This window comes from Epinephelus lanceolatus, chromosome 24 (assembly GCF_041903045.1).
Source record: "Epinephelus lanceolatus isolate andai-2023 chromosome 24, ASM4190304v1, whole genome shotgun sequence".
Classification (NCBI taxonomy): Eukaryota; Metazoa; Chordata; class Actinopteri; order Perciformes; family Serranidae; genus Epinephelus; species Epinephelus lanceolatus.
In genome coordinates, this window is record NC_135757.1 from 21020388 (window position 1) to 21034909 (window position 14522).

At 39.6% G+C, this 14522-nt stretch overlaps 1 protein-coding gene across 1 annotated transcript in view; it reads right to left on the reverse strand.

Moving 5' to 3' along the window:
- Positions 1-8687: 8687 nt before the first annotated feature.
- LOC117250151 (calcitonin gene-related peptide type 1 receptor-like) overlaps positions 8688-14522 on the reverse strand; it is a 30804-nt gene continuing 24969 nt past the window's right edge. Inside the window, exon 13 of the mRNA XM_033616184.2 lies at positions 8688-13085. Within this exon, the coding sequence (XP_033472075.1) occupies positions 12879-13085 (207 nt within the window). The 3' untranslated portion in view covers positions 8688-12878. The remainder of the gene's footprint in view (positions 13086-14522) is intronic.

A 14522-nucleotide genomic window follows, 5' to 3' on the forward strand; every position in this document is an offset into this window, starting at 1 on the left:
GCTGATCGAAAAGGAAATGGGCCGCTTTAACATCCCACCTTTTCCCAGATCCTGGGAGGAGCATGTGGTCGGTGGCAGGGGAGAGAACAATGGCAGGAAACTGGGAGAGGAGCGAGGGAGTTCCTGTTGGCAGGACGATGGCTGAAGACGAGAGTTGCGGCGCGCCTCGTACAAGTGGATACTGGCCCGCCGCCCTGGGCTGTAGGAACTGGGCTCTTTAAAACTGTAATAAGCTTATTGTTTGAGATGTTTTGAGAAGTTTAATTTCCAAACATCTGACGGTAGAAGGGCGGGATGTCTTAGATGGTCTGCTGCTAGAAAAATGAATATCAGAAGAAAATTGCTCACTAAGCAGATAACCGTCATCATTGTTACCTGTGGCTGATGGATGTTGAAAGAAGTTTGCCTTGAGGTCTTTCTGACAGAAAGGAATTTCTTGGTTTTGGTTTGGGAAAAAAAATTATGATTTGGATTGAATTGAATAGAAAAGGCTTTCTGGAAGAAACTTCTGTCATGTGCTGGTTGATGCAAGCAGTAGGACACTATCTTACCTGTAGTTCATATTGTTGGTTGTCTGGTCAAATTTGTGCTGGCTTTTACAAATCAGCACTCTAACTAATAATTATTTTCATTTTTGATTAATCTGCAGATTATGATTATGATTTATCAATTAATTATTTAGTTAAAAAAAAAAAAAGTACACGTCACAATTTCCAAGAGCTTCAAGTGACATCTTTTAATTGCTTCTTTTGTCCAAAAACCAAAGACTATTGTACATTTACTATATAATACATCTTTTACTATCATAAATGACAAAGAAAAGCGTCAAATTTTCACATTTAAGAAGATGGCATTGGCAAATGTTTGAAGTCTTTGCTTAAAAAATGACTGAAACAAATGATCAATTATCACAGTAGCTGGCAATTCATCTTCATTTGACTGACTTATCAATTACTGACCAATCATTGCAGCTTTATACCAGAGGAGCCATCTTTTCAGGTGCTTCCAGTTTGTTTGTCCCCTCCAGAGCAACACCAAACAGGTTCAAGGTATTCTCATAGAACGGTTCATATTGTAACGGACTGGTTGACGTGATGTTAACTGTATGCATTCTGTCACTGGTAAGAATGTGTTCAGCTAGTTCAGCTACAGTAAAAAGGTCTGTTATGGCAGTTACTGAGTTTTCCATAATGTCAGTATACACAAGCCTGTCAGTCAATATGACAGTGATCTGTGTGAGGTACCACCTGTGATTGGCAGAGGCAGTTTGTTATTCCTGCTGGTTCGTGTGTGTGAGCCTTGGAGCGGGAGTTGTTGAAGTAGCCGCCAATGCAGAGAACACCTTGTAAAGCAAATAGGTTTGTTGTTTTGACGTTGACTGTGGCCCACAATAGCCTGTGTTAAAGTTAAGGAATAAAAAGCCAGCAAAACCAGTTCATGCCTTGTAGCCTCATTGTTGAGGGATGCTACAGTATGATATTTTGTGCAAAATGAATGCACAACAGTTCGTATGATTTCCTATGAATTAGCGCCACACAAATGATGTTACATCCTTAACATCCTTAACATAAAACAAGTTATGAAAGGTTAGGTTTAAGCAATAAAAGGTACTAGGGTTAGGTTTAGGAAAAAACATGGCAAGGACATACCTTAAAATGACTTAAAGTTCACACTGTTCCAAACACGTAACTCAAACGTCAGTTTTCTTGTGACCCATCCACCACCTCAACCTGTGTCCTTATAAGGTCTTATCCTTGCTGACTGCTGCCAACACATTGGTTACGTGATCGTAGCCTTTTAAAATACATGGAATATAAATTTGGGTGCATTAGTTTTTATTGGAAAACATACAAAAATTTTGTGACAACAGCCTGACAGTTTAGGCGTTAAAGCACTCTAGGAATATGTACCAAGTCTTGGATTTAACAAGTTAGAAGAAAACTTCTCCCCACCAAATGATCATTTGCAAATTAGTTACTCAGCCCATGTTACGTCCAGCCATTTAGCATCTGTGTGAGATGCACAGGCTTTCCACCAACTCCACCTATTATGCTTTCAGCAATAGACTTAGTTTAAAGAGCAGGAAAGTCTGGTCAGGGTGGGCGGGAGTAGAGATGGATGGGTCCAACAACCAGCGGACTTTGACACCAACAAATAACAACACTGGTTGCAGCATTCATGCTGCTCAAAGCCAGGTGTTTATTAACAAGATCTGTAATCTTTTCCTAACCATAACCAAGTAGTTTTGTTGCCTAAACCAACCCAGTCTCACTCTGAAGTCATTGAAATCCGATGCTTGAGTGGTGAGTTCCAGTGTCAGACACAAACAAAAAAAGCCATCCTTTCCCATCAGCATGTAGTTTAGCAGCGCCTGATGGCGTCATGGGGAAATGTGGCGGGACAAGAAGGAAAGTAAAGGTGGCAAAAGCCCTAGTGGGGTGGCCATGAAGGGTGGTGGATGAGTCCAACAACCATCGAGTAAAAACTCTTTTTTTGTTTCTAAAATCAACCAACCTAAACCTAACCACACGTGTGTGTTGGCAAAATGTAACCACATGCAGTGAAGGAACAAAAACGTCAATTTGTGGTGGTATACCAACGTAGTGCGTTTATTTTAAAAGAGACTGTATGCAAACAGTACATTACCTGTAAAACGGGGTTCCAGACCGTCAACAACCAGCGCAACCAGGGTACCTTTTTACGCTGTATCTGGACGTGGAAAGTCCATGACCTAACGTCGATAGGTGACAAGGTCGGAGTGAGAATGTGTTGCCTAAACCTAGCTGCTGACCCTTTCTTACTACCAATCCTTCCTTCGCAAGATACAATGCAAAAGGCTGTCTCTGGCGTCATTTTAGTAACACTCACGGCTTCTGTTCAAGTTGCAAAATATGACAAGAAGGGATGAGATCATGTTGGGCCTAACGGTGAATGAAGAATCCAAAAAAGGCAAACATTCTTCATGATTTGAAATCAAAGGGGTACAACAGCCAAACTACATCAAAATATCTGTTTACAAACTTTCACATGACTCGTACAGTGTAATCCAAGTCTCATTTTCCAGTCAGTACTTCACAAATACATCCACATAAAAAGTATTCTACTCATGTCTGAGACTGTTTATGTAGAAATGTTTTAAATATTAAAGTTTTAGTGAAAATGCATGTGTTTGTAAAGTAAGTTAGACTTGGATTATACTGCATGAGTTGTTAAGAGTGTGTAAACAGATGTTTTGATATAGTTTTACTGATGATAAATGTGAACCCCTATGACTTTAATTAAAGGTGAATTTTCTTTGTTCATTGTGGAGGCATGCAAGAAAAACAAAATTTTCTTCTCAAATTCAGCATATTCAACACAAAGTAAGTTAAATACAGATGGTCATGGGGGGGGGGCGGTGGAGCATTCCTTTAATTACTGAGATCTGGAAACAGTCAGGGTTCTAACAAAATGTTGTAAGTTTTAAATAAGTTTTAAATTTCTGATGTAATATAAATGAGACACCGTTTGATTCTGTTGCAGCTGGGGTGAAAGGTGATAATATTTGTGGAGGCCCACAGCTGCAAAGGACAAAAAAAAAAAGTACTCATATTACGCCCCTGGCTAGGACTCTGGAAATGAACTCTCCACATGATGTATTCACACTTTTGATCATGACGTCCCTCCAGAAACACCAAAGCTGTTAGGCTACCACACAACCAAGTGTTGACATCACTCCACGATGAGCTGAGTAGATAATTCATGACCCTGCAGCAGTGGTCTGAAAGGGCCGTACAGCAAGCGGCAGACTTCCTGTGGTCCCACCCAGGCCCGGGTCACATCCATACAGCCGGGCCACATTGCTCACCCTAACCCCTTTACTATACGCCCTCCACACCCTCGAGCACAGCCAAGAACTCATTCCATTGTTCTCAAGAGTGAGACATCCCCATGCACAAGTGGTCAGATCATGCTACAAGCCAGATGTGTGTATGGTATGCATGTGTATGTGTGTGTGTGTGTGTGTGTGACAGTGTATGGCAGAGTGGTTAAACCAGATAATTCTGTAGACAGCATGAGTTTGTAATGAAGTGTAATTACTGGAAATGGCTACAGCTTATTGTTTCAAGTTTGAGTCATTCTTCCTTCTAGAGAACATGCTTAACAGTATCTTCAGCTATGCTTCCAATCAATGACGTGTTTGGTGCTTTAATGCAAAAGATGCTATGTTTGTGATAAGTGTGATGATTCTTCACTTACCAGTAAATCAGACCATGTCACAAGTTATGATGTGTTCTTGCTTTAATTTTCTGTATCTGATGGTGGTGTTTGGCCCCACTTTTTTTTAACCTTTGCATTCCTAACATTCCACTTTCACCGTTGCTGGGATGATATCATATCTTGAATATGAAAGGGTTTTTCGAAGGATGCACTCACTAATGGCAAATGGAAAATTTCCTTCACAAAAGAAGGAACAACCAAACTTTCACAAGCTCCAGCATAATCTGTGATGTTACACAAATATGTACAAATTGAGCTATAGGTATGAATAAATGATAACAGCCCATTCTCTACTGTAGAAGAAGAAAATGGTGACATTGTATATTTCTGCAAACCACAGATAGATCAATATTTCTACAATGACATGGTTCAAGCTCCATTTGCATGAGATGACTTTGTCATCCGGAGCTGGAGGGGATAGTGGATGGCATGAATCCTAGGTGAGATGGCTGACATGTTGCAGACCACTGTTGGAGACCAATAAACAACAAATCTGGGTGTTTTTAAGCAAGACATCTGGGCATTCACAGCCAGACTTGTGGCACTGAAAGCGTTTTTCTTTTAGTTTGACATTGCTCCATTTCCAGCCTTGATTGTGGCACCAAAATAGGGTGCTTTTTTAAGCCAGATTTCACTGCATTTTTAGCTGCTATTGTGCCACGAAAAACTGTATTTATTTAGCAAAACATTGTGGCATTGATTGTGGCACCCAAAATGTGTTTTGGTGAAGACATCACTGCATTTCTAGTCCCGATTGTGGCACCAGTACTGTGTGTTTTTAAGTGAGACGGTGGCCATTTCTAGTCAGGACTGTGGCACCAAAACTGTTTTTTAGTGAGACGGTGGCCATTTCTAGTTGCGATTGTGGCACCAAAACTGTTTTTTAGTGAGACATCGGCCATTTCTAGTTGCGATTGTGGCACCAAAACTAGATGTTTTTGTTAGCAAGATATGAGAGTATTTCTCGCCGCATATTTGCCACTACGACTGTGTTTTTTTAGATGGACATCAGGGCATTTCTCACACCCACTGTGGCACCCAAAAAGTGTGTTTTTTAGTGAGGCATTGCAGCATTTTTAGTTGTGATTGTGGCACCAAAACTGTGTGTTTTTTAATAAGACACCAGACATTTCTAGCTGTGATTGTGGCACCAAAGCGAAGTGTTTTTGAGCAAGATATTAGGGCACATCTTGCCTCATTTATGGCATCACAACTGCGTTTTTTAGATGGACATTGGTGCATTTCTAGGCATGACACTGGGCATTACTAGTGGCAATTGTGGCACCAAAACTGTGTTTTTTTGCAAGATGTTGTGGGATTTCTAGCAGCAATGGTGGTACCAGAACTGGGTGTCTCCTAGCAAGATACTGGGGTATTTCTATTGGGGTATTATTTACCACAACTGTGTGGGTTTTTTTTAGGTGAACGCTGGGCCATTTCTAGCTGTGATAAAACTGGGTGTGTTTTAGTAAGACAATGGGTTCCAAAGGTGGTTGTGCAAAAAAAAAAACAAAAAAAAAAACTATCTAAGCCAAAACATGATCTTTTTCTAACCATAATTACGTGTTTTTTTTGCCTAAACATAACTCCAAGTTAAAGGCGCTGTATGTAAGAATGTGGCCAAAATGGTTACTGCACTCAAATTCAAAATACTGCCGTGAGTCGTGTCCACCCCCCCTCCCCTGCAGACGCAACCAACACGCAGCTGGTGGAAATTGGGGGTGATTTGTTTGCCCACGGGCGGCTGCCGTGGCAGTCTTGGCATTTTTGGGAATCATAACGAGGTTGTTTGGGTTTAGTTGCACCGTCAGCCATTGTAGCTCAGTCGTAACTGTAACTGATGCTGAGACTCTACTGACTGCATGACTGGTAGACAGCGGTGGGTGGCGCAACAGGCCAAAACACAAATTCAAAACATAAACATGATTTGCAGACCGTAAAAAAATGTTTTAAATACGAATATTCTGGCTGTACTATTGTTGTCGGTGAGATCAGTATGTTATATGAACATTATTCCTTAGTCTCTGTGACATATTAGGAGGATTTTACGACTATTTGCTTTAGATTTCTTACATATAGCTCCTTTAACCACAGCATTGTTGAAACATAAAAAAACCCAAAAACATACATCATACATTATACGTTACAATATTTTCTAGTCACAATTGTGGCATCAATACTTTGCGTGTTTTTTTCGCAAGACATTGGACATTTGTGTGTTTTTTAGTGAGACTTCATGGCTCTTCTATTGTGGCACCCAAAACATGTGTTTTTCAGCAAGACATTGGGAATACCTCCAGCTGTTGTTGTGTCACCAAAACCAGGAGTTTTTTATTCGGGCATTGGTAGTCGTGACTGTGGCACAAAAGGTGTTTCAGCAAGACATTGAGGCATTTCTATAGCACAGATTGTAGCGTCTAAAATGTGTTTTTTTTTAGCGGGACATTGGCAGCACCTCCAACTCTGACTGTGGCCCCAAAATCAGAAGTTAGCAAGACATTGCGGCATGACTGTGGCAACAAAACTAGATGTTTTTTAGCAAGACATTGGGTATTTCTACTTGCAATGGTGGTACCTAAACTGTGTGTTTTCTAGAAAGATACGGATGTATTTTTAGCCACGTGTCTGCCACCACAACTGTGTTTTTTTAGATGCACATTAGGGCAATGTTAGCTGTGATTGTGGCACCAAAACTGGGTGTTATTTTAGTGAGACAACAGGGCATTTTCAGTGGTGGCTGTGCAACAGATCCAAGTATTTTAAGCCAAACATGATCTTTTCCTAACCCTAGTCTAGAGATTGTGTTGCCTAAACATAACCAAAAGTTAATGACAGCATTGTTTGAACATATCCTCAACGTATATAACATAATGTTACACATCAGTGGGTGGAGAAATGCACTATGAGAACTTATTCTCATAGTGCATTATTACTTATTCTGGCAATTGGATTGATGATAAAGCAAGCTAGTAGCATATTTGGGCTGTTCTGTAGTTTTTATTTATATGCAGAAGGTGAAGAGGAAGTTGTTTTAGGTAAGATTATAAAAAAACACAATATTCCCTTTGCCTCCTCTGTCAGTATTATTTTGTTCCTTCATTATTGCCATTGGTATTTTGAGACCTTGGCATACTGCCTCTTAAAAATCTGTCTTTAATCTGTCCCCCAGCAGAAATTCCCTTTACAAATGGAGATGTTTAACACTGGCCCTGAAGTGTATTTGCTCCTGCTTTTAGGAGAATCTGAGGTCCTCAGGAATGTACTGAGGTTCGATGAAGTATTGAATCACTGTGTGTTACATAAATTCATAATTGTCTGTTTCTCACTGAGGGAACATTACACCAGTCAAATTAAAGCTTAACGTGGTCACGACAATATGAAGCAGATTTACGTGATTGTTGTCTGTAACATCTAATACATGCAGCTACATGTGTATGGTTGTCACCGTGCAGAAGAGAACATGTGAGGCGCATTATGTCTCCATTCAGTCATGTCCTGTGGAAACGTCCCTGACAAATACCCAGAACTGCTACCAACTAGAAATACACACAAAACATCAGCTAAATGCTTTAAGTTTCAGTGGAAGCGTACGGAAGTAAAGGCAGTAAACAAGTGTTAGTCATGAGACTGAGGAAGTGTTTGCTACCAGCACACAAGAGCCGACAGATCAAGAGTTCAATGGCAATGTATTCTTAGAAACAGGAAGCCTGCAATACATCCACTGGTCTGATTTCCACTGAGGTAAATAAAGGGAGGTAGGTCTGGTGTTGTGATCGGTAAACAACAAAAACATCTTTACCCTCACATGTGCATGCTTCAAGTTCCCTTTTTTGTTTAATTTCTGTTTTAAAGGAAATGTGTGCCATCAGAAACCACACAGGATACTATCTCTCTTGATGTGGCAGGATGCAAGTTAAAAGTCGTGCTGTAAAAACGCCAGATGTTTAGTGTTGTACACAAAATAAAATGGGAGAGGACGGCCTCATGATGCCCCATGCACTGTCCAAAAACCACAGTCCTTGGTGCATTGAGGTCATGACTACACAAGGCGTGCAAGTAGCTCGTAAATATTACTCGCAATGATAAACGGCCACACATGCTTCTGATCACCATGTGTTTGCAGACGGATTTAAAGAAAAGTTAAGTGCTTTAGCAGCGTCTGTGTTCTGAATTTGATGAATGATGCACTGCATGGATATAGCACTTTTCCTCTGGGATTTCCTAATTGCACCTGGTCGCATATACATTTCTGGACGAGGAACAGACAACAACACGCCCTGCTTTGTCTGGAAACTATTCACTTCAGTGGGAAACGTTTTCTAAGGACAGACGAGGAAATCCCACCCTTAATTAAATATGTGGGAAAGAAAATACACTTAGATATTTACAGTAGAAGAGACACTGAGGAAAGGACTCTTTTTTGAGTCTCAGTTTCAAACAGCTTGTTTTTATTTACAGCATTTCTTCAGTATAAACAAGCATTTATTGACAAAACTATGTTACAAAAATTAAAATGAGAAAATCTTTTGTAACACCTCCAACATGGGAAAACACACATCTGTGTTTATAGTATACAAATTTCTTTTAACATTAAGGCTCATTCTGGACATTGGGAAAACATATCTGTAGTAAAAAATTTTCTAAACTCAAGGTTCCCTTACTAGCTTTTACGAGGGCTTTCAATCATATTCCATGACCACAGAATATGGTTGAAAGCTCCAGAGAAAGCTGAACCTTGAGTTTAGAATATTAAAATACATTGATCATTTTTTTCCTTCTCTATTATAGCTCAATGTATTAGCAATACTATTATTACTGATACAATGTGTATTGCAAAAATGCACAGATGTCTGCAAAGCAAAGCTAGACTCATCTTTGTGAAGAGGTTTTGTTTTAAAATAGCTGTATAGTGTACAACATTAGAACATTAATATAGCAGCAAACAACTATTTGTTATGTAAAGATATAGTGGAGTAAAGCAACACATTCTCACTGCGACCTCGTGACTATAGACATTTGGTCATAGACCTTCACGTCCAGATACGACGTGGAAGGTACCCTAGGTGCACTGGCCATTGACGTTATGGGAAGCCATTTCACAAGAAATGTGAAGCACATAGGAACATGGTTAGGTTAGGTTTAGGAAAAAAGAACAGAGTTTGGCTTTACAATCATACGAGAAGTGAACACCACTTTCCCGGGTGAAAGTCAGTGTTTGTTGGACCCATCCAGCACCCCTCCCATCCACTCGGACTTTCAATGCCTTAACTTTCGTTCTTGTCCCACCACATTTCCCCCTGATGCTGCCAAGTGCTGTTAAACTATAACAGCGACTGGCTGCGTATCACGCCAATGTTAAAGGACAGCTTTTTTCGTCATGACTTCAGAGTGAGAAAGGGTTGAGTAATGGCATCCTAAACAGAGAATGAAGCCATGCAATCTCTGTGTGTATAGCAGTCTGAGTTTCTCTGTTAATATTTGTAGCAGACGGTCCCTGTGTGTATTGACTAGCTAACTGCTGTTGCCCTGCACTGGAGAGGGTACCACTGATAACACTGTCCTGATCCACAGTGTAGTCAGGAATGTATGGTATCCACCCACTAGTTCCCCCTTACGTTAACTGTTAGCTCTAACTGCTAGTTCTGTCAGCACTGTTACTGTTAGCATTGGTATCTTTGAGTGAACTCAGCCACCTCCATGTTGAGAACCGTGTGTAGACAGCCTGAATAAGACTCTGAATCAGGCACCCAAGAACAGCGCCAGGCTTTGGAGCCAGTTTTACATAGTGACCAAGAGTGGAACAACAACAACCATGTGATGCCAGTCGGCCCAGAATTTTTTTTTTTTTCTGTCCAATGACAATTCAACAATCTAGACGAGTGATTATCTCATTTTTATCCCCATTCAAGTTTGCCTAGTCGAGCACTAAATGGGAAGTTAGCTGCTTGCCCAGCAGAAGTAAGCCGCTCGACCAGTGGAAGTCTCTTGTACCCTTACTATATGGGCCCCTTAATGTGCACAATGCGTGTAATTTTACACCACAGAAATCAAGGTTTTTTTGGCTTCATGGACCACTGACCAACTTTCTCTATATACATCCATGCTCTGAATGTTGTATACTGCTCCTTTAAAGAAATAGTTTGACATTTCAGATATTAGATGAGAAGATTGATACCACTCTCAGACATGAGAGTGGTATCAATCACCCAAGAAAACAAATAAGTGTGTTTTTCAAAACTGTCTCAAGAAATGTATGCCACTTATCAGACAATAACGCCTGAACAATGTAGCCTAACACATATATATCCAGTGTAATATCTAATAAATATCTGTGTCCACTATCGAGCACATTCAGATATATTTAGGTTTCTTTAATAGCATAATACCTGTGGCAGAGAGATAGTCTTTTCTTCTAAAAATCAGTTCAGAAATCATAGTAGAAATCATGTCTTGTAAATTGTTATAGTACACATTCAGTATAATGAAAAACAGAAATAGTATGCCTATGTATTTGGATTAGATTTAGATTTAGATTAAATTTAGAAGAATGGTTCAGCATTTGGGGAAATAATTCTTGCAGAAAGTTATCCAGCAAGCTTTATAGAAGCTAAGCTTTATAGCTTAAATCTACCCATCAAACTCTCAGCAAGAAAATGAATAAGTGTACTTCCTGTTTTGGAGGGCTGAAACCTGCAGCTCTTCATGCATCAGGAAAGATATTTTTTATCTCTAACTGGAGGTGACAAACTTTATCTTATCAGTGAATCAACATACGTCAGTTCCTGCTGAATCTGTTTCCTGAACACTGAAACATTGACCTTTTCTTTATCTAAAAACATCTTATCCTTATCAATATACTACTATGAATTAAAGTGTAACATGAGTAATGTACAATAATGTGTTAGCTGACTAGAAAAATATACAGAGTACACAAAAGGCTATGTATTTTGTGCCTTGATATATGTCATATTCAAATATATGTACAAACATGCATTTTTCAGTCATATTTGTCTCTGTGATAATCTCACAATCAAATCTCCAGCATTTTGGAATAATCAGACATGAAGCAAGAAAATAAAAACAGTGAGTCTAACGGAGCATTAACTTAAAAGATACTGTAAGACAATGTAAGCTTATGTTTCTAACAACAAGTCCTCCAACCCATACAAACACAAAGGCTGTTTGTTCCTATCCTCTAATACAACCCACAGGAGCACATCCTAAATTAGCGTCCATACTGGTAGCAGGTGATCAACACATGTCCTCATACCAAAACAAAAAAAAAGTTTGTGTATGATGCATATGCCATGTATACATGTTCATTTATCACCAAAGCATTTATCAGTAAAACAGTTAAAATCGCCAAAAGTTTGACTAATTGCGTCGCAGGACATTTTAAGTGTGCCCCTAAATTTTCTGCGTGTGCTCCTAAAATTTTCATTTAGGGGCTACAGTGCTCCAACTAAAGGAAAGTCAGTGGAGCCCTAGTTATGTGGGTTATGTTAGATTGTTAAGTACGTTAGGTAAGTTAACTTATGTACCTAATTAAAATAAGTCAACACAGGGCATGAACAGCAGTCTCCTGGGTCAAAGTCCTGTGTTAGTTTGATCAATCTATCCACCCCGACATCCTTCCTATGTGAATTTTGTTGCTCTTGATATCTCATCAACTTCTGCCTTTGCTCCTGTCATAATTACAACAGCCACTAGAGGTCTAACAATAAACGTAAATATGGGTTGCAGTAAGCTGCTTGTACAAATGACATGTGGGGTCTGACAACATTTTAGTTTTTTGTCTTTTTTTTTTTTACTCAGCTAAAGAAAGTAATACATACATAGGAAACTCTGAGTTGCGTGCCTTGAATTCATAAGTGGTAAAGCAGGAATGATGTGTGTGTGTGTTTGTACTTTTTTATATTTTAAATGTGTAGTTCTGTGTGGTACTATCAACAGAAATAATGGTACTTTGTTCTGTTATGTTCTTAAACACATAAAGTCTGCCATCTTTGCTCTTCATGCTTGCCAGTAGGTTAACTCCTAGAAACTATAGCTCCGGTTGTGCCCACTGATCTTTGCATTAACCAAAGAGATTATTATATGTGCTTATAACTAAAACCTGAAATGATTTTTCAGATTTTGCAAGTCTTTCAACAGGGTTCTCATGCATTTCCTTCCCACACTCACTGTTTAAATTTTAAATTCAGCAATACCCTTAAAAAATGCCCAAAAAAACAACTTTGCAAGATTCTAAGAGTCAGCTCAACAGCATGGATTCTTCTCACCGATGCCTCTTCAAGTTAATTCCACATGATGCAAAAAAGCATTAATTCCTCATGTTAATGCTTGAGGGTCTTCCTTTTGTCCAGTAACAGCCCCTTTGAATATTCATTGGAAGTAACTAATGAAGAAGAACCAGAATCTTAGGTGTCAAGCTCCTTCTGTTTTAGTAATATTCATGAGAAAAAGTTTTTTAAAAAGTGAAATATCTGAGTTTTAGTTGCTGGAAGTCGGGGAAAAATCAAAAAAGAGAAAAGTTTGCACTCAGGTGCCATGAACAGTAGTAAAACTCCAAGAAAAAAAAGTAACATCTTGGGAAAAGTCAAAGAAACATTGATCCCTCACACGAAAGGACTGTCCGATCTGAATATGTCCGAGTAGCTCTTGCCGTTCATGTGCTCAGTGTGGCTTTCGATGCTATAGCAGCGGTGGACCTCTGTGAGCGACGACGCCACGGAAGACGCCGAGCGGAAGAAGTCGGCATTGGCGAAGGTGCCAGCGAACTGCATCCGCTGCTGGTTCCAGTGTCTCCGCAGAACACTCTGCACCTGCAAAATGAGACATAAAGATTAGGGCTGTAGTCAACCAAAGAAAATCTTGGTCGACTAAAGTCACACATAATCTTCAACTAATCGATAAGTCGTGGGGAAAAAAACAATCTTCATGTTATTTTTACTTCTGCAGTGGTGTGTCTGTGTCACTCTGCAGTTACATCTCCAAAACACTAGTCGGTGGTGGAGGACTGTGTTAAGTGCTGTAAAGTGTAGTTCAAATCAATCTTTATTTATACAACCTTAGTTGATTCAAAACACACATTAAACATGGCTTAACAGAGACAATTTCAAAGTATGCAAATTGGCTTCACTATAAATCGCAGAACTGACAGACAAACACTTGTCTTTATCTGGACACTTTGCCCCACCAATACAACATACTAACGTTATTAGCGCAAGTCTATGGCATTTTACATTGTATAAATTAGCCTAGCGTCTAGCGATCTTTTCCTCTTCTCATATTAAACCAGGGACAACAGAGACATTTAACAAAGGTAACGGCACACAGTTTGGCTCCATTACAACTCACAACATTCACTGACAAAACAACTGTCTTATACTAAACACATTTTCCAAGCAAATACAACATGCTAACGTTATTAGCGCCAGCCTATGGCATTTTATATTGTATAAATTAGCCTAGCAACGAGCAGAGATTTCCTCTGTTCATATAAAGCCAGGATAAATCCCTAAGAATAAATCCCTTAAGGATAAATCACACACAAGACTTAAAATGCTATTTTAGAGGAGGCTTTACTGTCTTCACAATTTATTACTTGTATTTATATATATACAAGTAAATACAAGCTTCGTTTCCACTGAGTGAAGGAGGTCTGCGTCACCGTGATGCCACTGTTGCCAACTCCTCAGTAAGAAAAGTAGCTATTGGCTGTCCTAAAAGTCGCTAGAAGTTGCTAAATGACATAATCGCCTAATTTACATAATTGTCCATATGCATGTAATTGTAATGGCTGCTGTAGGAGAGAGGAATAATGTCGTGGGAGAGACAAAAAAAAGTAAAGTAAAGTAAAAAAACACCCTGAATATGTTTAGAACTACAAATGAACCTTCTTTCAGTGATTTATATTAGACAAAGAAAATTTTACATTTACATCCCGCCCTGACTGTAAACCAGGTCGGGATCAGCCAGTGGCGGTACATCTCCTGCTCTGACTGCTGCTGGGAGGGAGGACTGGGCCGTCTGTGAGTGCTTTGGGGCGAGGGAAGGGCCCACGGCAGCATCCGCTGCTCGTTGAGAAGAATAAGAATGATATGTGCTCTCACAACAGAGTCTCCAGAAGTCTTCAATAACATCAGAAAAAGTCGCTAGATTTGTCGCTAGTCGCTTTTTTGAAAAAGAGTCGCTAGAGGGGTCTGAAAAGTCGCTAAATATAGCGAGAAAGTCACTAAGTTGGCAACACTGCGCGACGC